Source organism: Pelophylax lessonae (assembly GCF_965119305.1).
Source record: "Pelophylax lessonae genome assembly, chromosome: 1".
NCBI classification, from domain to species: Eukaryota; Metazoa; Chordata; class Amphibia; order Anura; family Ranidae; genus Pelophylax; species Pelophylax lessonae.
The window spans coordinates 682,139,517-682,165,611 of record NC_138768.1 but is presented as its reverse complement, the minus strand read 5'-3'; the positions used below and the strand labels follow the sequence as shown (position 1 = coordinate 682,165,611).

The following is a 26,095-nucleotide window of genomic DNA, read 5'->3' as shown; positions in this document are numbered from 1 at the left end:
CATTCGAGGAGTTTTGAGGAAAAGGGAAGGAACGTCGTATATTGTGAAGATTGTTAGGGTTCAGGGATGGCTTTTTAAGTATGGGGGTGAACAGTGCATGTTTTAGAGAATTGGGGAAGATGCCGGAAGAGAGGGAGAGATTGAAGATGTGGGTTACAGAGTCAGGAGGTTGACCGTAGTATTTGAGAGGGAATAGGGTCCAGAGGACAGGTGGTTAGGTGGGCGTTAGAAAGGAGTTTAGCAACTTCGTCTATGGTAGCAGGTTTGAATAAGGAGAGTGTTGATTTTACCTGTTGACATGGGGTGTTAAGCGGAGGAGAAACCTGTAGAGTGCAGATTTCATCACAAATTTAATACATTTTACTTTTGAATTGATTAGCAATCTCCTGACCAGTGAGTGATTTAGCAGGTGGAGGCAGTGAAGGATGAAGTAGAGAGAAAGGTAGAGAAGAGTTGAAGAGGACTGGATGAGGTGGTTTTAATGAGAGTGATAAAATAGGTCTGTTTGGCAGTGTGGAGGTAAGAATTGTATTTTTGGAGGGCAGATTTGTATTGACTGAAGTCTCTGAGAGACTTAAGCCCCTTACACACGCGTCGATAATTGGCCGTGAATTTTCGGCCAACGTCCGATCGGCTGATTTTCGGCTTGTTAGTATGATGCTTCCGACAACCGACTCCGACTTTTCGGCCGAAAAAAAAATCTGGGTGTGCAGGCTATAAAATTTGTTGGCCGTCAACACAACGGCCGATTTTCTGTCAGTCAGTACAGATTTCGGCAGACAAAAATCTGATGAGCAAGACTGGGCATGCTCAGAGAAGAAAAAACACACGGAAAGTAAACCAGCACATGACATCACTTCTGAAGTAGATTTTTGTTGGCCGAGAAAATTCGTGTGCAGTCTAGGCACATTCCAACCAACAAAACACCACTCTAGACAAAAGTCGGACGATCGGTCAGCCGATAATCGTTGCGTTTGTACGAGGCATTAGTCTTACGCCACAGACTCTGCACGGCTACATTTTTTGAGATTCCTGGTGTCATCTGTTTGCCAGGGTTGTAGGGGCCCGATTGTGTGTAGTGAGGGGGGCAGCTTGTCCAGGGTTGAGGACAGGGATTTATTGTAGACAGAAGTAGCTAGATTGAGGCAGGACAGGGGTGAGATTTATTTGTATAGGTGGTCAGTAGAAGAATAGAAAAGAGAAGGGTTAAAGTGCCAAAGGGTTTGATGTATTCAACCATGTGCTTACAAAGGAAACACTCAAACTTAAAATTGATGTTCTGTTAGTGTTAAACCCTAGCTCTGTTTTTCACATTATTTCATTTTTAGATGGCAATCCCTAGTAAGTAAAACGGAAAATTGTTATCATGCTTACCGTAATTTTCCTTTCCTGGCCTATATTCACGTCAGCACACAATGGGTTAACACCTCCTCTGTAGCCCACAGGACCACCTCTTCCTGGCTAGATAAAAGACAGCCCCTCCCCCAACTGAAGTGTTCGATAACCTAGCCTGCGACAGGCCACTAGGGAGGGAGTCCTGTGCCAATGTGGGGATAGGCCAGGAAAAAAACATTATGGTAAGTATGATAACTATTTTACGTTTTCCTTGCCCACCTCACGTCAGCACCCAACGAGATATACCCTAGCTGAATAAAGGGAGAGAACACATGAAAAAAGACAAAGTAAAGCTGTTAAAGCCAAAAAGAATTGATCCCTCTTGTCCCAAACTTGCTGATCGCACATCTCGTTTGTAAGGTTGAATGAAGGCCGCACAAGAACTTCAAGCAAGCCGCCTTACATAGATCTTCCAAAAAATCCTGGAATAACTGCCCCAAAGGCTACCAGTGCTCTCAGATCCAAGCCTAAGTCCCACAGAGGGAACAAGGATCTCCTTCAAGGTCATACTATATATAGATTGTCACCTGCAAAAAGCATCTGGTAACTGGCTTTTCCACCCGTCTGAAGCCTGTGAAATATAAGGTAAAGATTTGTACCTTAAATTGGAGTTGTATGCCAGACCAACCTCTAGCGCTGACCGTAAAATGTCAAGGATCTTGCCTAGAGCAGGGAACATAGGAGAGAAAGCTTTTGTTGAGCAACAAAAACAAACTTGTTTCAGATCCTCGTATATGTAGCGTTTACGGATGATATTCTGGACACCAAGGTCTGAACAAGCTTGGATGAGAATCCCTGCACCTCTAATCTGGCCTATTCCATAGCCAAGCTATTGGAGTAGTCTCATTGGATTAGGGTGCTGTCACTGACCTTGCCATAAAAGGTTTTAATTTGACCAGAAACAGGTTTGGTGGTGCTGATGACATCTGGGGGAGCAATGTAAGCCAAGGCCTTCTCGGCAGGTGGAAATGACCTGTATGGCATGGACTTGTTCTGTCCAAATTTTCAGAAGCATCTTAATATTCAAGGACACTGGAGAGAGAGAGAAAGATCAAATGAAAAATTTCATGGCACTGTGAACCTATCTTGTATGAAGAAGTCTTTGCATTGGTATCCTGTTGCAAATATCAGAAGCTGCATGTTCAGTGGAGTATCCATGTGAATTACTGCTGGAAAGCCTCATTGGGCCAATATTGGTTTGAGGCACTTGTTGAAAAATATTCTGCCTAACCAAACCGCTAGTTCATTTTGCTTTCCTGGCAAGAAGGCCAACTTTAACTGGCTGTAAGTGGCTCTCTGTCCAGCAAAAAGTTTCTATTGCAAGATGTAACAGGAAAAAGGTTTCTGGTGTCCCTAGGGCAGGAAATTCAGGTTACTGCTGTCGTGATGTCAACCAACTTCACTCAGGGCTCTTTGAAGTAGATACCAAAAGGCTTGCAAGGCTAGAAAATGTTTCCTTCAGTTCCAGATAATTTGGGAGTATGCATTCCACCTGTTTCTTCAGATTCTGTACTCCCCAGGCCCAAAGATTGGGATCTGCCTTCAGAGTCATCCTATCTCCTGGGCTGAGAGGCATGCCCTGAAAGAAGTACAGTGGCAATGTCCACAATTCCAGTTCTTGCTGAATTTGTAAAGGCACAAAGATTTTCTGATCCATAGACAGCCCAGCCCATAGTCTAAAGAAGGCAAATTGAAATGCCCTCATGTGCCACCTGGCCCAAGGTACCACCAGCACTGCCAACAAGATTTTCAAAATATTCCTGGGGCTGTGCCAATTCTATAAAAGGCAAACACCTGAATTGGAAGTGACATCTGGTCACAACAAATCCCACATGCCTCTGGTGCTGGGCCTTGATCTGTACCTGAAAGTATGAGTCGGCAGGTCGATTGACACTAACTGGTCCTCCAGCTGAACTATCCCTGTGACTGTCTGCATTGGCTCCATCCTAAACCTATTGGGGTGTATGTACGATTCCTTAAAACTGGGATCAACCAGAAGGTTCCTGCCTTCGGTACTAAAAAAACTTGGGGCGAAAAGCACCCAGATGATTCTATGTCTTTGGCATCCCTGGCATGATGGTCTTGTAGCAGTATAAAATTCTTAAACATAATCTTGCAAACATTTTCTGTTCTGAGATCTGTTGGTCATAAATTAAATGGATTCAGTGGTCAACTTTGGAATCATCCATTGTACGCCCACGTAACTTCTTCTGGACCCACTGGTCTTTAAAGATTGTCGTCCAAACCCTCCAGGAAGAGGCTACAATCAAACTTCACTCAGGCCTCCTGGCCCCAACTGGAAAAGACTATCTGAGCGCACCTTCAAAAGACCTTTCAGCCATCTTAGCAACTTGCTCTGGACTTGATTTCATGTAAAAAGTAACTGAGGCACCACCACTGTGATCTGTTAAATCTACGGCCTGTCCTATATGATTTGGCCTCCTGCACCCTTCTGAAGTTCAATAGGCTTGCGTGAAAGATGGCTGCCTCCTCTTACTAGTCTGTGGCCACAGTACCGACTTTTCCTCCGGTCATTCGCTTAATTGCGTTGTTCAGTGTTTGATCAAACAATAACCTCCCACTATAGGAAATGTTGAAGGCTTGTGTGGACTTTATCTGTCCTCTAATGGAGTAATCACAATGCTCTCATGGCTGTGACTGAGTGTGCCAGGCTTGTATTAGGTCTATCAACCAGAAGCCATCTGCCAGGTTTAACTCCTCCAGAAACTGTGCCAAATCTTGCATTTTCCAGTCTTGATTGTAATGCCATTTCTAAACAGTTTATATATCGAAGTGAATGCGGTTGCTGGTTGACAGGAAAAAAACGGTCACTGTATAGATTCCCTACAAGCCTGATGGCCAGATCACCACAATTTCTGTATTTCAGATGAGTTTCTGCAGGAGTATTTTTGATGCAATCTCAATGCATTTTGCCACTTTCCAGATGTGTTCAATGCAGAAACAATGTAACATGTTTTACTTTGTTGACTACACTAAAATGCACTGCACTGGTGTGAACTAGATCATTGGAATCCCAATTAAACACTGTCCATGCCTTCTTGCTGCAGAATAAAAACTTACTGGACTGCATCTGGTATGAACAAGTCCACTTTCCCATCCATAGGATCTTCAACAATTTCCCAATTTCTCTTTGGGATTATTAAAGTAGTCTGCAAAGGCAACTGAGTTTTAAAAAGGCAAAGACACTTGCTGCCCCAGACGTTAGAGGGCAGCATCCACTCCTGGAAGTGCAGTGCATAAACATGCATCAGCCTATTTGGATAAAGCTTAGAGAACATGTTACTGTGAATTGGTCTTCTGGTTAGGTCTCTGCCATCCTTCCATCAATGAGCAGTTTATGCTCGGTCATGGGAAAAGAAGGCCCTTGGAAATAATCGGCATGCTTCTGCACTGGTAATGCATCTGCAATGTACCTTCTGCTATAGCCTCCTCAATAGGGCTTAGAACTTTGCACATCCACATCCTTGTGAGGCAATCTGTGCATTCTCATTTCTCTGCCACTGCAGCTGCATGCAGGCTCAAAATGCACCCTGAGCTGGCCGAGGCATTTCCTATTATGCTGACAAACGCATGAGAGCCAGTGCCACATGGGGTGCTTGGGGAGCATGAAAGCTGTCCTGTGGAAGACTCAGTGGGATGCGGATTGTCCTGGGCAGAAGATTGTTAGCGGGTCTTATGTTTTTTGGAGCATTTGCTTTCAGGGTCTCTGCTCCCAAAATAATGCAAATCATCATTTGCAGTCCTTGAGCACGCTTTTAAAAACATGTCCCACGTTGCCCCCTCCTACCTTTGCTAGTCTTCTGTGCCACTAACAGGTGTGGCAAGCTCATATTTGCACAAAATATATATAGAGAAAATCATAGATTACCTGTCACCAAAAAACATGTACACTGTCTCTTTAAAACTCATCTGCCTTCATCTACTTACTTCAGAAGCAGCAGCAGGTGAGCCCAGGCAACACTTCCATAGGCAGACAGCAGACACAGTCAGTCTGAGACAAAACCAGTCAGACTGTCAAACCCACAGGAGTACACAGCATAGCATGGGAGCCAGGACAGCACATCCAGAGGCAGACAGGAGACAGTCAGAATCTGAGAACAAACCAGTCAGACGGTCCAAATCTCTAGGAACATACTGCAGCAGGGGAGCAACAGCAACAAGTCCTTACCTGGCAGGACTGCAGAGAGAGGGGGAGAGAAATCCTTTCCTTTCAGACCTCCAAGAGTGTTTACCCCATTGCTTGGTGCCTGGCGGATACCATCCTGTGCTGCCCCCAACTCCACGCCCCCTGTGACAACATTCTCAGCCGCTCTCAGGCTGAAAATAAAGCCGGGAGAGCAGTGGCATGCACTGCCTATACAAGACAGGAAAAAAAACCCAAGGGAGAGGCAATGATGACATTGCAGAGTTTTTAAAATACCACACCTGTACAATATCAATGCTGTTTAAGCATCATTTTGCCCGCAGCCCGGCACACAGGGCACCCAGTTTTTAGGACAATTTACTTTCAGCATTCTTGGTCTCCCAACTCCATTAGAGCCTGAACATGGAGGACAAACCAACTATTCAAGGCTGGGATAAAAACTTTGCCCGAGAGATAAACTTGCATTGTGTGTACTACATCTAAATAACGTAGAGACATTTATTTGGCCTGCTTTTGGAAAAGAAAAAGTGATGGCAAGAGGATGTTCTGATTAAGGTAGAAGGAGTAAACCACCTTCAGGATAGGAATGCTAGACCATAGGCCAACAGACAGGGCCAGCCTTAGATGTTCAGGTGTCCTTTGCAAGCTAATCTTGTGGTGTGGTGTGGGTCCCCCATCCTCACCCCTCGCCCCCTGGTCACCTAAACATACACAAAGAGGAATGGTGCAGGGGCTGCGGACATGGTACAGAAGATGCAGGGGCTGCAAGCATAGTGCAAGAGATGCAGGGGCCGAGGAGAAGTGCTGCAGGATTAGTACAGAAGATGCAGAGACTGTGGGCATGGTGCAGGTGATGCAGGGGCTGCCGGCAGGGTACAGGAGATGCAGGGGCTGCGGGCATGGTGAAGGAGATGCAGAGGCTACGGGCATTATGCAGGGGCTGCGGACATGGTGCAGGAGATGCAGGGGCTGCGGGCTTGATGTAGGGCTGTAGGCATGGTACATACCAGTCTGTGGGCATGGTACAGGAGAGGCAGTGCCGCAGGCATAGTACAGAAGATGCAGAGACTGCAAGCATAGTACAGACGATGCAGGGGCTGCGGGCATGGTGCAAGAGATGCAGACACTGCAGGCATGATGCAGGGGCTGTGGGCATGGTGCAGGAGATGCAGGGGCTGCGGGCATGGTGCAGGAGATGCAGGGGCTGCAGACATGGAACAGGAGATGCAGGGGCTGTGGGCATGGTGCAGGATATGCAGAGGCTGCAGGCATGATGCAGGGGCTGCGGGCATGGTGCAGGAGATGCAGGGGCTGTTGGCATGGTGCAGGAGTCGTGGGCATGATAATGCAGGGCTGTGGGCATGGTACAGGAGAGGCAGTGCTGCAGGCATAGTACAGAGATGCAGGGGCTGCGGAGGGGTCTCACTTACCGTTTGGTGAGGTGCCTTGCAATAAGTCACTGTGCATGCGCCGTCTGCCCGAGAATAACCGGGCGTGTACGGGCTTTCCCGAGCAACGGCGGTGCATACGGGGCCGTCTGTTAGGCTGTTGGGCCGGCCACGGTCATTTTTTTTCAGGTATATTGATTTTCAGCCACCCCTATCTTCAGACAGTCCTGCGGTGACTCGTCCTGGCTGTGAGTAACTGAGCTGTGAGTAACTGAGCTGTGATGGCCACACGGCGCCCCTTTTGCCCATGTCGCCCTGTGCGGCCACACAGCTCACACCCCCCAAAGGCCACCCTGCCAACAGAGCCCTTTGGCAGCCTCTGCTGACCTGAACCCTTAATCTATGCACATTGAAGACACACTCTTGATTCTAGCTTCGGACCGAATAAAATCTTGTAGGGGGCCAGACTCCCTGCTCTAGACTGAAACCTTTGCACCTTTCACAGTGCTTTCAAGTGCAATAACAGACCTTATGCAAGGTTGACTTTTTAGCTTTAAGCATTGTAAGAATAACAAAGTCAGACCCCATTCTCTCAAGACTTGGGTTTCAGCAAACAAGTCATCAAAGCCAGCAACTGTGAAGCAAGATGGTAGACCTTGAGACAGCAGGTCTGGTTGGTCTGGAAGTGTCTCTTGTGAGTCAGAGTATGTCAGAGTGCCAGGTCCTTCTGGGCCAGTTTGGTGCCACAAAGGTTACTGGAATGCCACCCATCCTGATCCTATGAAACAGTTGAGGAAGAATGCAAAGTGGAAGGAAGTCCTATCATCTGGAATTGATCCCACAGGGCCACCAGTGCATCTGCAGCAAAGGCCTTTGGATCCTTGATCCTGGTTACAAACTTGTCCATCTTGGTGTTGAACCAGGATGCCAACAGATCTACATTCAGCAGTGATAGATTGGAACACATCAGGGAGAAGAGACCTGTCCCTCCTATCCAAGCGGTGATGGCTGATAAAGTCCGCCTGCCAAATGTTTCTTCCTGGAATGTGGACAAGGCTGGAATGTATTTTTTGTCCCAGCAAGAATTTGGTCCAATTTTCCAAGGGTATTATTGCTTTTGGTGCTACTTTGATCATTAATGTAACCCACAGCTGTGGCTTGTCTGGCTGGTCTGTACAAGAGCACAGATGTTTACAGTTCTGTCCTAGATGCTGGAAATTCCTCTCTAGTTAAAAAGTATAAATGGGAGTATATAAAGAGGATAAAGGGGAGAGTCAGAGGTGTCCAGACCTGGGACTTCGGTCCAGAGAACCAGGTGCATATTTTTTAAAGGAACCCTGAATAACCATATCCTGGCCCTGTGCACAGTTTGTGCTTGCCTGTCCCTTGTCCTATTTCCCTTCTGTCTGATGTGCACCATGAGGGTGAGGGGTTTCCCTGGGACTTACGGACAACCCTAATCAAAGGGTGGTACTATGGACACAGACCAGACCATTATGCACCAAAATGTGTCTCAGAACTGGAAAGTGGAACATGTTAAGCTTATAGCTTCAACAGTCCATTTTATAGTGGGGCACACTAGTCCATGGCTGTGACAAACTATTTAAAAAAGTGTTGCTGCAGCTCTGGTACACACCGCTCCTAGCCTAAGGAACTCTTGCCACCTATACGCTTGTGTCCTTTAGATCACTGTGTCCAGGGACTATCCTCAGGTGGGGGGGGGGGGGTTCTAGGAGTGACCCCCCCAGGAGAATGGCAAAGCCCCAGACTCACCACACGAGGGTACAGTAGGACATACTCCCTTCTCCATAGAGAAAGCCTTCACATTACCGGTATTCGATTTGGCACTGCCTTGGACAGTTCCCACCACATGTTTTACTGGCATAGGAAGGGTGAGCACTAAAAGCAGTCCAGTGGCAGAGGCAATGTTAGAGACTGACCCATGTCTTCCATGTAGCACTGCCAAGGGCTACCAAACCAGAAGCTGCAACCCTGTTGCTCCAGTGGCATCATAGCGACCAAATTCTTTCATCTTCCAATATAATCAGAATCTTAAGCCAGAAACCCAACATCGAGTAGGGAGAGGTTGCCCATCACCTAACAGCTAAGCGATTAATGATGCTAGTGTTTAAAGAATGTTAGCTATCATCATTGATTATTATGCCTGAGGAAATAATCTTACACATTTCAAGTGGGAGGAGGCATTTGTGGATTTGCAGTAGCTTTTAGGTACACTCTAATGCAGTGGTTCTTAACCTTGTTGGAGGTACTGAACCCCACCAGTTTCATATGCGCATTCACCGAACCCTTCTTAATTGGAAAAATAAAATATGATTTTTTCAAATTCAAAAAATAGGTATATATTTATACATAGGTGCACAAAATGAACAAAACCATTAAAGAACAAAACCATTAAGAACAAAGAACAAAACCATTAAAACATGATTTTCACACAAAAACAAAAACATAATAATGAATTGATTATTCATTTGATTGTAGGGCAGGATTGAGTGGTCAGTAGGCTGTAGGGCAGTGTACAGAGAATAGGGCAGAGGACAGGAGTTGACAGGACAGAGGATAGGACAGTGTACAGGGATCAGTAAAGCTACACACCAGGGGGCTGGGAGTGCCCCCCCCCCCCGCAAAACTGACTCAGCGAACCCCTGGGGTCCGATCAAACCCAGGTTAAGAACCACTGCTCTAATGGCTCTGACAACATCCAGGCAGAACAAAACATGTAATCGTGGGGATGGACCCTTCACCCCCTGCTAAACCGTATGATCAATATGCATGCCGAATTCTACACACAGGCAGACCCTGAGCCTGACGCTACTGAGAGCTGACATAGCCACAGAATGCTCACATTACATCTGATGCATACAGCAAGCTTCCACCTCAACGTCTCCAGCAAGGTGGAATTAACAGAGGTGCCTTGGATGCCAAATACACGGAAGGACAGGGAGTATTTCTGACCCCAGTGTATGCATATAGGTCATATCGGCAGTGCAGTGACAACACTCATATACATACATAAATTATACAGCTTGCATATTCACTCAGAGGTCGTCTTATAGGCACAGTGTGATATCCAGTCTGCCACACTCCGCTCAGGCCCTTTACTTTTGTGTATACCCCACATGTTATCGCTGGTTGTGGATATTGTTTGTTGTTTCGTGGTTTTTGGGTGTGCTTGTTGTTTTTAGTGGTTGGTGGTGGTTATGGATGTTGGTTGCTGTGGTTGTCTTTATTGTATTTGGTTGTGCTTTTTGGTGGTCGTTTTTGTTGTTGGTTTGGTCATTGTGGATTGTCAATGTATTTGGTTGTTGTAGTTGGTAGTTGTTGGTGGTGGTTGCTGTTTATTGGGTTGGTTGTTGTGGATTTTGGTTGTTGCTGGTTGTTCTTGTATTTGGTCGTTGTCGGTTGTGGCTGTGGGTTATTTGTTTTTGGTTGTGTTGTTGGGTAGTAGATGCCAGTTGCAGTTGTTGCTGGCTGTTTTTGCTGGTTGTGGATATTGGTTGTTAGTCGTCGTTGCTGGTTGTGGGCATTGTTGGTTGAGGATGTTGGTTGTTGTTGCTGGTTGTACTGGTTGCTTTTGTGGATGGTTGTTGATGTATTTAGTTGTTGGTTATGTTTATTGTTGGTTGCCGGTGGTCGTGGTTGTTGGCGGTTAATGTTGGTTACTGGGTGTGGTGTGTTGATGGTTATTTGTGGTTGCTGGTTGTTGGTTTTTGTTGCCTGTTTGTGCTTATTTTTGTCGGATGTGGTGGGTGTTGCAGTTGGTTATTGTATTTGGTCGCTAGTGGTTGTTGTTGGTGGCTGCTTCTAGTGTTGGTAGTGGTTGTTGCTTGTTGGTGGTTGTTATTGTGGTGGTGCTTGTTGGTTGTGGATGTTGGTTGCTGCTTGTTAGTGGTGTTTTTTTTTTTTTTTAGGTTGATTGTGGTTGTTGATATATTTGGTTGTATGTTGTTCATATCAGATCAAACTCATCTGGATGAAAAGACCATTCCCCTTGTCCATGTGGTGACAGCTGAGAAAGTCTGCCTGCAAATTGTCCTGAGATATGGACTGCAGAAATTGCTGCAAGTGAGTTTCTTTTCACAAGAGAATTTGATTTGCTTCCTTCAAGTCAGCTAAGCTCCTCCTGCCCATTTGATGGCACCTAAATTGGCTGTCCATTTAGAAGGGATCTTTCAGCCTAAAAGCTCTGAGCTACAAGATGTTGATGGGGCATTTTGCCTTCTCCTTTGACCATGTTCCTTGAACTATCTTGTCTAGAGGGGTGAACAGGTGTAAGAGACAAAGTGGTTAAACAATCTAGGAATGACAGGCTCAGAGACCTCTTGGTTTATTTTAGGACCTGGGCTTCAGCAGCCATGCCATTAAAAGCTAGTGAGTGAGAAGCATGATGGAATAGAGGGCCCTGAGACAACAGGGCTGACTTGTTACATAGTTGATCAGGTTGAATAAAGACACCTTTCCATCCAGTTGAACCTCTGTGGGTTCATGTCAAAAAGAATTTTCCATATCCCTGTATAGTGTGCTTGCTAAGATACCCGTCCAAGAGTTTTTTTTTTTTTTTTTTAAACTATCAATACTTCCTGCTGACACCATTATTTGTGAAAGCGAATTCCACATCCTTAGTGGTTAAGGCTTATCAGACAGACCGTTTAAGGCTAATCTGCTTCTCCTCTAAAATGTCATGCTCCCTGAGACTGAATAATCTATTCCCTATGTTAGAATTGTTGGAAGGGGCCAGGGTCCTTTGCTAGTAGTCTGAGTATGTCTGTGTACCAGGTTCTTCTGGATACTTTGGTGCAGAGAACAACCAGATTCTATGCTTACTTCTTTGTGCAGCAGATGAGGTAGAATTTGCATTGGAGGGAAGGTATAGATTAGCCAAAACTGAGACTAGAGAATTATCAAGGTATCGAATGGCAGTGCTAGGGAATCCTTGGTCACAGAGGTAGCTTGTTGAATCTGGAGACAAGAGTATCCACGTGCAGGTTCCTGATCTCTGAAATATTAGGTTGAAGAGGTCGGGGTGAAGGGAGAAGACACTGTTTGACAGTGTTTCAGTCCACAAAATATAGCTTGTGCCCTTCAAAGGCTGTACGACTCCTGGTGTCCCCTTAGTGGTTGATGTAGGCCACATATATGGCATTGTCCGATTGCACCCTGACTGGGTATCCTTGCAGAAGGAGGGTCTAGTGTTGCAGAGCAATCTTTTTTGCTCCGAGCTGCAGGATTTTGATGAGGAGCTTGGCTTTTACCATTGCCCACGTTCCCCGAGCTGCGAGGGGCTGGAACATTCCTCCCCAGCCAAAAAGGCTGGCTTCTGTTATTACCTTCCAGTGATGATGAAGAAAAGACTTCCCTATTGTTAAGCCTGGGCTGAAGATGCACTATGCTACAGCATTTCTTGCTTGGTTGGACAGGAGAGCAATTAGGTTGGGAGGTGGAGCATGCTTGTTCCATGCCAACAAGATGTTAAGCTGGAGAGGTCTCAAATGAAAATGGGCAAATCAAAAAGCCTTGAAAAAAGGCTGCCACAAGACCCAGAACTCGAATGGAGAATTTCACAGAGGGATGTCTCTTTGCCCCAAAGTCCCAAGCATGCACTCTGGGATAAAGCAGTTTCTTCTCTGGAAGGAAGACCTTTGCTTGGAAGGTGTCTAAAATCAGACCCAAGTATTACAGGTGAAGAGTGGATTTTTGGAAGTTGATCACCCAACTAGAAGCTTTAGGCATCTGAATTGTCCTGTGGAAAGGTTCAGATAGCTGGAAGGGACAGGAGTCCTTTAGGAGAAGGTCATCTAGATAACTTGTGACCTGGACACCCTCAGTTCTTAGAAGTGTAAGAAAGGGTGCAAGGAGCATTGTGAATACTCTGGAAGCAGAGGATAGGCCAAATGGCAGTGTGACAGATGGGAAAAGATCATCCCCTACTAAGTTTAGAGAGCACTGATCGTGCAAAAAGCAATTGTGCTTCTCAAAGTGCAGTATGAAACTAATAGGGTACCTTCATCCCAAATAAGTAGCAAATAATAAAGGCAGCAATTGCCAAGTATGAACAGGGAGGGAAGGGGGTCAAAGGGATTTTAAATGGTACCATAAGAATTTTAGTAGACTCTTACATAAAATATTCTTTATTTGTTAAACACAGTACATTGTAATCATTATAACTGGATTTTTGACTTACCATAAAATCCTTTTCTCTTAAGCTCATTGACAGACGCAGACTTCTTGATTAATATCAGTAGGGTTATACTGCCCCCTACAGGAGTAGGACACTAGGCAGAAAAAAAGTTTAGGCTACGCCTATGGTTTGTCCCAGAGGGTATACCCTTTCACTTCCTGCTATAGGATGCCAGTTCTGTAACAAAGCAGTGGCAGAGAAATCATACCAACCCAAAAAAACAGGAGGGGCGGGTACTGCGTCTGTCAATGAGCTTAAGCGAAAACGATTTTACGGTAAGTCAAAAATGCAGTTCTCTGTCGCTCATTGACAGACGCAGATTTCTTGATTAATATCAGTAGGGACGTCCCAAAGCAGTGCCATAAATGAGGGGTAGGACAACAGAAACAAATCCACAAGGCTAAACATAGCCCACCAGGTAAAACAGGACTCATCGAGACCCATCTGAGAAACAGAAACCCTCAAGGGAGACTAAGGGTCCCCTTAAAAAGCAGCCCGCAACTTTGCGGCAAAAAGAGGCATCCGCCACATCAACTTTATAAAACTTAGGAAAGGCACGACCAGACGACCAGGTAGCCGCCTCGCCAACCTGAAGCACAAAAGCCGGACAGCGGAAAACCCCAGAAGGAATTAAGCGCCCGAGCAGAAAGCGCCTTCACAGGGAAAAGGAGGAACCTGACCCTCATTCAACCAACCTGTATCACCATCTGCCTGACCCATCTGGAAACAGTAGCAGCAGACGCAGGCAACCCTTCCCAGGGCCATCCGTGAGCACAAAAAAGGAATCTGACTTGAGAAAAAAAGTCAATAGTTGCCAGGTACCCCCAAAATGCCCGAACCACAACCAAAGCATGTATGCAAGTCTTCGGATGTGTAGGCTGAGGACAAAAGGAGGCAAATAAGATGACCTCATGCAAAGTAAAGAGAAAAAAAACGGAAACCACCTTCGGAAGGAAGGACGGTCCCAGACGATGCACCATCAGATCGGAAGGACGACAGGACAACGCCGTCAGTACTGACACCCTGCGCGCAGCAGCAATAGCCACAAAGAAAAAAGCCACCTTCAGGGACAAGTGAGCAGGGGAATCCCCTGAAAATTTGCAAAGGGAGGGGTCTGAACCGACATCACCAAGTAAGGTCCCAAGGTGGTAACGGAGCTCGCACCGGAGATAGCAGGTGTCGCACCACCTGGATGAAGCATGCACCAGGGAAAAAAAAAAAAATGGCCAATAGCCTGAGGAATAACATTGCCAAGGCCGAGACATGATCCTCGATATATGCAAGGCCGACCTTGAGAAACTCCCAGTGGAAAGAAGGCAAACAATCGAACCACGGAGCAAGAGCTTGGGAGAACCCCAAAAGACGCACACCACACAATACATGACTTCCACGTACGATAATCCATCGTGCTAGAAGTCGCTTTCCGTAGTGTGAGCAGAGTAGGGATGACTGAAGTAGACAATCCCCTTTTCTTCAACACCCGGCTATATAAACAGCCAAGCAATCAATGCCATTGACCGTAAAACAGGATGGAAGATTGGTCCCTGACAGCAGGTCCTCCCTGAGAGGAATTCCCCAGGGAGCGCCCGCGACCAGCCCAACCAGGTCAGCGTACCAAACGAGACCAGTCTGGAACCGCAAGAATGATTGGAATCCCTTCCACCTCTATCCCGCAAGCAGTCACAGTAGTAACCTGAGAGGAGTAAAGGCATACAGCAGTTGATACAGACCCCACGGGCCCACCATCGCGTCAGCGGCATCTACCTGAGAATCCCGGGAGCGGGTCACAATCCACTGTACATCACTGTTGATCCGGGACGCCAACAGAGCCCCATTTGGAGTACCCCAACTTGGGCATAACTGGTGGAACACCTCCGGATGGAGAGACCATTCTCCTAGATCCAAGGTCCGTCGACCGAGGAAATCCGCCAGCCCATTTCCCACTCTTGAAAAGGGAACAGCGGAGAAGGCTGGAACAGCGTTCCGCCCATCGGAGGATGTCGGCCACTTCCAAGGCCGCAGGAGCAATTAAGGTACCCCCTTAGCAATTGACACAAGCCACGGCCGTGGCATAGTCCAATTGAAAGAGCACTGGACAATCCCAAAAAGACGAGCGGTCCAGCAAAACAGGCAAGCCTGATTGCTCCCAGTGCCAGCACAGAAAGAGGCCAACCTGGACACTTCCAGGGACCAGATTTCCTTAACAGAAAATCCATGAGAACCCCTCCTCACCCGGATAGACTGACATCCGTGGTAACATAGACCATAAATCGAAAAGGAGGGACTTCCCTGGAGAAGCATCAGGGGCTGAAGCCACCATATCAGTGACTCCCTGGGCACCAGGCTCAGCTGAATCAGATTTGTCCAAGGAAATGTGATTATTGTTCCACTCGAGAAGGGTGTCCTGCTGGAGGATTCTCATGTGGAATGAGCGAAAAAGGGCCTCCGCAAAGGACGACACCAGCAGTCCCAGAACACACATACCGGCCCGAAGGGACGACCATTTGCTGGGCAGCAACAGCCGATTGCAGTCCGAAGCTCGTGGAGTGCGTGCGAAGGAAGAAACACCCTGGCTAAGGGCGCTGACAGTTCCCGCTGTCAGAACAGCGCCGGAACCAGAGCCAACCATGTATGTGAAAGCCTGAGTAGCAGAAGCGAGACCAAAGGGTAACGCCACAAATAGATAATGGGCCACTCCCACTGCAAAGCGCAGAAAAAGCTGTGTCCTGCGCATAGAGGATGTGAAGGCAGGCAGCATTGACGGCCACGGAGGCCAGAAAGGCCAATGCAGGGAGGCCAACACCATGTGATGGATTCCGTCTTGAAACTTTGAACCAGCACGAATCTTAAGTCCAGTATAAGACGCTGTCTTGAATCAAGGAGAGCCACGGGGCCGGGAACCGGCAAGACGTTCCCCCACCCCAGATATGGGTGGGGGTATCCTTCAGGCTGAAGCGGCCATGTCCGCAGGTCTGGAGAGAAGTGATTCTCGTTTTTCCAGACCAGGGTCGCTTGGAGCCCCCCGAGGGAGCCTTGAAGGACTTTGCCCCATCGACTGACCCCGAGGGACGAGAGAACTCCCTGTGTGCTAAAAGGAAGGGTCCTCACCAGTCACGGGGGTCCACACCCTTAGTAGCCTACGGGAGAAAAGTACTTTAACCCCCAGTGAGATTTGAAAAAAGTCAGCCAAGGAAGTCCAAAACAGACGATCCCCAGAGGGAAAGATCAGGGAAGCAAGCATCCAAAGCCGCAACCCCCCCCCCCCGCACGATCGTTCGGGCGTCAGCAGCGGCGCACCCCCCCCCCGCCCCCATCTGCAGCCTGTAACCCAGATTCAGCCCCCTGGAGTCACCTCCCAACCACCACACTAGAGAGGGGGGGGCAGATAGGTGGGGGTGCGTAACAGGACAGAGGGGAACCCGGGATTGTGGGGGTCCGACCATCCCAGGGAGGGGCCCGCGTCCACCCCAAAACCCGTCAGGGGGAGAGGGGGAACGGTTTACTCACCATACCGGAACAGAGCTGGTGCCACTCCAGACAAAACCCCTCGCCTCTCAGTGGGGGGGGGGGGATGTCGGCCAAAAGGGACGCTGTGACTCGGTCGCTGACCGGCCGTATGTGACTCGTCGGGACGTTTAACCCGCGGGCCAGTCCCCGTCCAGTGGGACTATGTCGCTGCCGACCCAGCGCGGAGCTAGGGCCTGCACGCACTCGTAGGCCGGCTGGGGTGACCACTGGATCTCAACATCCAGCCCGTCGCCCAGATCCGGCATAACTGCTTGTCGATCTCACAGGAACAATCTGGAGAAAAAAAACTAGCTAAAAATTATCTATAAAAAAAAAAAAAAAAAAAAAAAAAAGGCTTGCCAGGACCAGAGATCCCAGCAAGGAACTTAGGTCCTTACTCCTGACTAGGCAGAAAAAAAAACTGGCATCCTATAGCAGGAAGTGAAAGGGTATACCCTCTGGGACTGCCCATAGGCGTAGCCTTAACTTTTTTTCTGCCTAGTGTCCAACTCCTAAAGGGGGCAGTATAACCCTACTGATATTAATCAAGAAGTCTGCGTCTGTCAATGAGCGGCAGAGAAATAACGGAATTTTTGTAAAATTCCTTTCTCTGAGTCCTCCGACAGTCGCCGCCTCTTCATATTTGTCACTATAGGGTTATTGACCTTTGCTCCATAGGAGTAGCTAGGCAACAGAATATGTTAATATCAAAGCTTTTAGCATACCCCACCCCTAGGGGGTGGTCCCTCAGTCAATACCCTCCTGCTTCCTGCATTCCTACCTCAGTTTCAGTAGCATAGCAGTAGAGTACATAAACAAAACCCCAAAAGAGGGGCGGGGGCGGCGACTGTCGGAGGACTCAGAGAAAGGAATTTTACAGGTAAGATTTTACAAAAATTCCGTTTTCTCTTACGTCCTCCAACAGTCGCCGCCTCTTCATATTCGTCACTAAGGGGACGTCCCAAAGCAGTGTAGACATGAGGGGTGGGAGAAAAATCGCAGCCGCGCCCAAGGCAACACAGTACCCACATCAGAGAAAAAAGGAACCTTACCAAAGGAAGGAAACCAACTGGGCAACATGAAAAAACTTGCTCAACAGGAGCAACAACCCAGGAAAACAAATAACCTAGGGATAAAAACATCCCAACAGCCAAGGGTCTAAGAAAAAACAAGGAACCCTAAGGCACTGCCGCACAAAGAACCTTGCGGCCAAAGGAAGCATCTGCCGATGCCTGAACATCCACTTTGTAGAATTTTGAGAAGGTGTGAACGGACGACCAAGTCGCCGCCTTACACACCTGGGCCACAGAAGCCCGATGATGACAGGCCCAAGACGTACTCAGAGATCTTGTAGAGTGCGCCTTCACAGGCATGGGGGGAACTTTCCCCTTCAAAGCATAGGCCTGTTCAATGACCTGTCTGATCCATTTGGCGATGGTAGAAGCCGACACCGCCATGCCCTTCCGAGGCCCCTCTGGAAGGACAAATAGAGAATCCGTCTTGCGAAAGGATTCAGTCGATGACAGGTAAACCCTGATCGCCCGAACAACATCCAAGGAATGCAAAGCCACTTCCTTTGGATGTGTAGGCTTTGCGCAAAGCGAAGGCAAGACAATGTCCTCATTGAGGTGAAATTCCGAAATCCTTTTCGGAAGGAAAGACGGGTTAGGTCGCAAGACCACCTTATCCAAGTGAACCACCAGATACGGAGATCTGCAGGACAAAGCTGCCAGCTCCGACACCCTACGAGCCGAAGTGATTGCCACCAAAAAGGCGACCTTCTTGGACAACATAGACAACGAGATCTCCCTGATCTTTTCAAAGGGAGCATGTTGCAACACGGACAGAACAAGATTCAAGTCCCATGGAGGTAAAGGCTCCCTCCTAGGAGGGACCAGATGCCGCACCCCTTGAACAAAGGTGCTAACCAAAGAATTAGACGCCACAGGGCGTTGAAAGAGAACGGCCAGAGCAGAAATCTGACCCTTAATCGTGGCCAACGCCAAACGCTGGTCCACGTCCGTTTGAAGAAAAGCCAACACTCTTGATACAGAGTATGAGCGAGGGGAATACCCCCTGGACTCACACCAAGCAAAATAGGCCTTCCAAGTACGGTAGTAAACCCTCCCCGAAGAGGACTTTCTAGCCTTGATCAAAGTGTGAATGACCTCAGGGGAGAGACCCCTATCCTTCAGGATCTTGGTTTCAACAGCCAGGCCGTCAAAGCCAGCGACTGTAAAGCAGGATGGAATATCGGCCCTTGAGACAGAAGGTCTTCTCGAAGAGGCAGACGCCACGGAGCGTCGACCGCCAGATTCACGAGGTCTGCGTACCAAGACCGGCGAGGCCAGTCTGGTGCCACCAGAATCACCGTTTTCGGTTCCGAGGCCAACCTGCGAAGGAACCTGGACAGCAGCTGAATCGGTGGAAAGGCATACAACAGGCGATACTGATGCCAGGGCGTCACTAACGGTCCGAGGCGTCCTTGCCACGAACCTTCCCACCTTGTTGTTTAGACGAGACGCGAACAGGTCCACATCTGGGGACCCCCACTTCTCGCACAACATCAGGAAGACATCCGGGTGAAGGGACCATTCTCCCTGGTCCAGGGTCTGGCGGCTCAGATAATCCGCCTGCCAGTTCTCCACCCCCGGAATGTGAACTGCAGATATCGCCGGGACGTGCGTCTCGGCCCAAGATAGAATGTCGGCTACTTCCCGAGCCACTCGGGCACTCCTGGTGCCCCCTTGGTGGTTGATGTAGGCCACCGCTGTGGCATTGTCCGTCTGCACCCGAACCGGACGGCCCTGCAGCCTGTCCGACCAACGCCGAAGGCAGAGATTTATCGCTCGCAATTCCAGAATGTTGATCGGAAGGGAGGACTCCTCCTCCGACCAAGTTCCCTGGGCGGACAGAACGCCCAGAACACCACCCCAGCCCGACAGGCTGGCATCCGTGGTGATCACTGTCCATGAGAAAGGGCGAAAGGACTTGCCCCCCGACACCGCCGGGGACTGGAGCCACCACAGAAGGTCCCTTCTGGTGCGATGGCTCAACGAAATCTGGAGATCCAGAGATTGCGGTCGCCCGTCCCACCTGGCCAGAATCTCCCCCTTTGGAGACCCCGCGTGTGAAACTGGGCAAAGGGGATCGCCTCGAAAGCCGAGACCATCAATCCCAGACACCTCATGCACGTCCGGAGGGACGAGCACTGAACGTCCCTGAGGGACCCGACTTCTTCCTGAAGCTTCCGGAGCTTGTCTTCCGGCAGGAAGACCTTCGCCTGAACAGAGTCCAGGATCATTCCCAGGTAAGGAAGACGAACCGACGGACACAGCGTCGATTTTGGAAAATTTATCGTCCAGCCAAACTCCTGTAGCGTCTGCATCGTGACGGACAGGTCGCTCGCCAGACCCCGACTGGTCGCAGACCGAACCAGAATGTCGTCCAGATACCCCAGGACCTAGATGCCCAGGGCTCTCAATAAAGCCAGAACCGGCGCAAGCACCTTGGTGAAAACCCGCGGAGCCGAAGCGAGACCAAAGGGTAACGCCACGAATTGGTAGTGATCCTCCACAATGGCGAATCGAAGGTACTTCTGGTGACCCTCGAAAATGGGGATGTGAAGATACGCATCCTTCAGATCGATAGAGGCCATGAATTCCCCCGGAACCAGGGCAGCCACCACTGATCGCAGGGATTCCATGCGGAACTTGCGAACCCGTACAAAGCGGTTCAGAGCTTTCAAGTCCAGAATCGGATGTACCTTGCCCTCCTTTCTGGGCACAGTGAACAGATTGGAATAGAACCCCCGAAATCTGTCCCGATGAGGCACCAGAACCACCACTCCCTGAGCCCGCAGGTCCCGCACCGCCAGATGCAGATCCCACAATCGCTCCGGAGACAGCTGAAGATTTGAGGGAAAAAATCTGCCCGCCGGCCGAGAGAGAAACTCTATCTTGTATCCAGATCGAACGATTTCCTGAACCCACCTGTCCCGAACGCGGGCCAGCCAGGGTTGAAGAAAACCGAGCAAACGTCCCCCCCACCCCAGAACTGGGTGAGGGCGCGCCTTCAGGCCGCATGGTTATGGGCAGCGGACCCGGACTGGCCGGACTTCTGCTTACCTGCCCACTGCTTTTTCTGGGAGCCTTGTCCCTTGAAGGGCTTGCCCTTATAGTGCGACCGAAAGGCACGAAAGGACCCCTGAGAGGGTCTAAACGAGGTATTCTTCTTACCGCGAACAAACTTAGTCTTGTGAGTCTGGGGCAAGAGAGTGCTCTTACCCCCAGAAATACCCTTTATCAGAGTATCCAAAGATTCGCCAAAAAGGCGAAAGGCCCGCGTAGGGCAAATTAGCTAAAGTCTTGCGAGAAGATTGGTCAACAGACCAACATTTCAGCCAGATCAGGCGACGGTTCAACACCGCCACACTTTGGAGATGCGCAGCCAAAGGGACCATATCTAAGTCCGCATCACACAAGTACATGACACCCTGATGAATCTGATCCACCATAGCCAATGTTGACGGTGAAGCAGAGTCAGTCACCAGGGTGCGCCTGAGCACCTGCGTCCAATCGGCAATAGCCTGGGCTGCCATAATGGAAGCAAAAATCGGCTTCAGCATAGAGCCCGCAACCGTATAAGAGTGACGGGCCAGAGACTCCAATCTCCTGTCCGTAGGGTCCCGGTGTTCCGTGAAAAATCCATACCCGTGAGAAAACCATACCCTCGTCACTTCCGGTTCCGCTACGGAGGGTATGGATTTCTCACGGTAGTTAAACTTGCGGCGCTTACATTAAAACAGCTCTTCTGAAACGTAAATCATCTCCGCTCTTCGCCCTGTCACTGCCCTCATCTCCGGTAATAATATAAAAGCGGATCACGGAGCCGCGATCGCCGTCACATTTACATCACATACACCCACCGCCGCTTTTATATTTATTACCGGAGATGAGGGCAGTGACAGGGCGAAGAGCGGAGATGATTTACGTTTCAGATGAGCTGTTTTAATGTAAGCGCCGCAAGTTTTACATTAGACACAGTGCCGTGAGAATTTCATGCCCACCGAGCATGCGCACTTGTCTAATTCTTTAATGTTCAATCATGTATCCGGGGCTCTGAGCATGCGCACTGCTGCGCTGCTCAGCTGTTTCAGCCCGGAAGTGACGAGGGTATGGTTTCTCCACGGGGTATGGTTTTTTAACGTTACACCGGAACACCGGGGTATCCTCAGCAGGGATCGCAGTGGATTTATTCAAAATCGCCACCGCGTGATCCACCTGAGGTGGCACACACCAACGCTCATCAGTAGCTGGTGTAAAGGGATAACGCAGCTTGAACCTACTCGGCACAGCAAAAGGCTTCTTTATATTGCACCATTGCTCATCAACAGCGTGCTGAAATTCCGTAGAGCAAGGAAAAACCTGCAACGTTTTGCGTTTTCTTTGCGTCCCGTACGAGGACATCAAAACAGGAGGACATGGTTCATCCTCCAAATGCAGTGTTTGCTTGATAGAAGCAACCAACTCATCCATGAGTGCAAGCTCTTCAGACGAGCCAGGGGGAGAATTATCAACCCCTTCCACCTCAGCCTCAGACCCCGCAAGGTCTAGAGATGAGCGAGACTCTGAGAAGGGCACTCCAGCCATAGCATCCCAATCGCCCTCTGAATCAGAGGAAATTGACACTCTGGGCCTTTTTGTGGATCGATCAGCCACCAGCATCTGCACCTGAGCAGCTAAGTCAGCCACAATAGTAGCCAGATCAGCCCCCTCGGGGGAAGCAGCAGCCCCTTGGCCCCCTACCAGGGTGGGGGGAAACTTGCTTTCCTGAGAATCCATGCCCCAGTAGACTTAGGAAAAAAAGGAGTACTGCCCCTTTAAGATCGCGGCGAGCGTAGCCCACCGCACTCACAGAATACACTGACCCCCACAGGGATAGGAATACAAGGCAAGGAATACAGGAATATGGAAAGGTAAAACCTGGAGAGATCACACAGGCTGCTGCACCGATCGCTGTCCCAGAGGAAAAGGAAGTGATGCAAGACTGACCGCCCCTATGAAGCCTATGTAAAGGCTACACAAACATGGCCACTGGCTGAGGCTCCACAGACAGATACAGAAACAGCGCTGACATGAGGCCGGAGCGATCGCCGCCAAAATGGCGGCGCTTGGCGCCAAAAACGCCGCTCTTTCCACACAGGACCGGCCACCATAGCGCGCTGCAAAAAAATGGCGGACCGCAGCAGTGGTCGCCGCACAGTATGCTCCAAAAATGTTGTACAAGCATGTCACACACAGCATACAGCATGTCTCACAGAAAACTCAGCCTGTTACACAGAGCAGAGCAGGAGAGCCCCCCCTTCCTCAGCCCACAGAAAGGCAGCTAATACTGACGGGGAGCTCAACGTTTTTACACAGACATGCAGGGTCCCACAGTCCCAGACTGACACCCAAAACAGACAGGTCCCCACACAGAGTACACTTACCATCCGGATGGCGTGGGGAACCCGCACAAGCGATCAAACCGCTGCACTAAGGACAGGGAGAGTCGCAGCCAGGACGCAGAGGAACTGCGGTGCGAAACCGCAAATGGCGTCCGGTGAGGTAGCCACCTCACCGCAGCATCCCTGCAGCGAACAGGGATGGGTTGTTCATATATGCCAGGGAAACCTGAGCTGAATGCTCGATGGCAGGCTGGGAAGCCACTGGCCCTGAACCCCGGATAACCAGGGAGGCCAGCCCGAGACCCAGCTCCGCATGATCATCTTCATCCGAAGAACTAAACTAAACTAATGCTGAAAAACAACAGCTAAGTAAAGAAGAGAAAACACTTGAAATAAAATCAAAAAGAGAGAATAGAGGCGGAGACTGAAATCCCAGCACAGGATAAGCCTGCTAACTCCTGAGCTAGACAATTGAAACTGAGGTAGGAATGCAGGAAGCAGGAGGGTATTGACTGAGGGGACCACCCCCTAGGGGTGGGGTATGCTAAAAGCTTTGATATTAACATATTCGGTTGCCTAGCTACTCCTACGGAGCAAAGGTCAATAACCCCATAGTGACGAATATGAAGAGGCGGCGACTGTCGGAGGACGTAAGTTATATTTTTAAACAATGTACTGTGTTTGGTAACAAAAATATTTTATGTAGGAGTCTACTAAAATTCTTATGGTACCATTAAATCCCTTTGCCCCCCCCCCTCCTTTTTCCCTTACCCTCCCTGTTAATACTTGGCTATTGCTGCTTTATTATAAGCACTGATAGTTTATGAATATGCAGATAGGGGTCTTGGAAGCATATGAATGCCCCTGGTCCCACAGAAGCAATAACTGGCCTTGCGGTTTCCATGCAAAATTTTGGAACTTGAAGGCATTTGTTTATGGATTTAATGTCCAGGATAGGACAAGTATCCCCATTGGGATTTCCATAGAATCATTTGAATTATTCCTGTTGGTATACTGGCACAACTGCTCCCCGAGACAAGAATTGGTTCAGGGCATTTTGCACATCAGATTGGATGATATGAGATAAAGCAGTGAGTGGGTGAAGTTTTGAACTTTATTTTGTCCCCCTTTGAAATTCTTCTTCAAAGGACATACAGGTGAGGTGTATTTGAAAAGCAGCTTCAGCTGACCAGGCTTTGAGCCACAAAATTCTGCATATGTGAATGAAGAATGCAAATTTGTGTCAAAACTTGTTCTGGCACAAAAAGAGCAGGACAGTAGATAATTGCTATAATAGCTCAGTTAACGTATACTGCTGGAAAACAGACCCTTTTGGTTATTGCCCTAGCTGCACTTTGACAGACAGAAATTGTTGCAGAGCTGGCCAAGTATAAAGAGAGCCTTTAAGAGCTTTACAAAACTTACTATTTGCAGAATTTTTGAATGAAGGAACATCTTTGGTTGGTAAAGTGAAATGTTTGTGCAAGACAGACAGCAGGATCTATTACTAGAACAGACCACTTTTTTGTGAATGTTTTTCCACTGGATATGGCATGTAAATGATTTTCGGTGGGATGAAAATTCTCGAGTGACCCAATCATCATACATTGCCTATTCTTTTTGTTCATGGTTGGAGGAGGTCTTTTTAGATACAGGGTGTTCCTTTGTACTAAAAAGGGGCATAGCTTTAGGGGGGGGGGAAGAATCAAGTGCGACAATTCCAAGGCTTTTGCCTACAGCAGAGGTGCGCATATTATGCAAAGATGCAGAATCAGGTGTATAGGAGTCTGGGGGTTTCAAGATCTGGGCTCCACAGGAATAGACCATGGCCCTGGATCTGTATAGCTCCCTGTGGCAATCCACTGTACATGTGTTGCGCAAGGTGAGTGTTGTATTAAGTGGATTGAAGATTCCTAAGATAACTACCTTATTTTAAGCTAAGAGTGATTTTTCTGTAAGGGAGAAGAAATCCATCACCTTAAGACACTTGGTGGACTTGGAAGACTCCGAGTTGTGGTTGTTTCCTTAAAAGCTTGCCACTGTCCAATAAGCTGAAAGTACCAGCCTATAAAGCCAGAGTCTATGATTACTCAGCCTGTGTCCTGTACAATTAAGATAATCTGCATTCATAGAGCTCACATAACCATACATCAGGGTGCAATATTAGGATGTGCTTTTAGTATAAGCAATGTAAAATACTACCTACATTAGATGCACAATCACATGGCAAATTGTATAAACAGTTAAAAAAGGGATTATATCATTTAGAAGAATCTTAAGCATCGTGAAACACCAATATATTCATTGACCGTATGATGTGAGATCCCATTACAACTAGGACCATCTTTTAGTAAAGTGAAAAGTGGTCTGGCTTCTGTAGGGCACTAGTTTACTAAATAGCTGCTATGTTTTTCATGTTTATGGATGGATTGTGCTTTGACAGTTCTAACAATGTAATGCTTTCTTCTGTAGGATATAAGTGTTCATAGCAGCACAGGAAATGACAAACAGAGTAATGGTTTGTAAGCAGACTTCCTACTGGAGCCAACTTGGACACATCTTTGCGTTTGTATTCACATGCTACTGCTTATAGAAGAATAACCAGAAAACAGAATGAAGAAATTTTGGCTGGCGATGGGTGTTATTAAACTATCTTCTTCTTGTAAATGTGTTATTTCCAAATCTCATATGTTGCAACAGTCTTTGTGGGGGTTCCAATTATGTTATTAAACCTGAATTCCAGGTATGGAAATTTTTACATAGTTACATTGGTCCAGCTTGCACCAATGTAATTATGTATGTGCCATTACCTTTGGGATCTCTGGAAGCTAGAGATCACTGTGGTAGCAGTGCCTACTACAGTGATTTCCAGCTTCCACAAGTGTGACACACGCATACCTACAATGGTCCAAGCTAGCAAAAATTGCCATACCTGGAAAATAGCTTTAACTAATGGCCAGCTACTGCAAATATTTACCCCCCTTCACCCACATTGT

At 48.2% G+C, this 26,095-nt stretch overlaps 1 protein-coding gene across 2 annotated transcripts in view; it reads left to right on the top strand.

Annotated features, from left to right (window-relative positions):
- Positions 1–25,706, top strand: part of SPMIP2 (sperm microtubule inner protein 2) — a 79,106-nt gene extending 53,400 nt beyond the window's left edge. Inside the window, exon 5 of one of the 2 annotated variants that reach the window (XM_082243630.1) lies at positions 25,572–25,706. In XM_082243630.1, the coding sequence (XP_082099756.1) occupies positions 25,572–25,625 (54 nt within the window). In that variant the 3' untranslated portion in view covers positions 25,626–25,706. The remainder of the gene's footprint in view (positions 1–25,571) is intronic. The other variant, XM_082243631.1, reaches the window with a different exon arrangement.
- Positions 25,707–26,095: the final 389 nt, after the last annotated feature.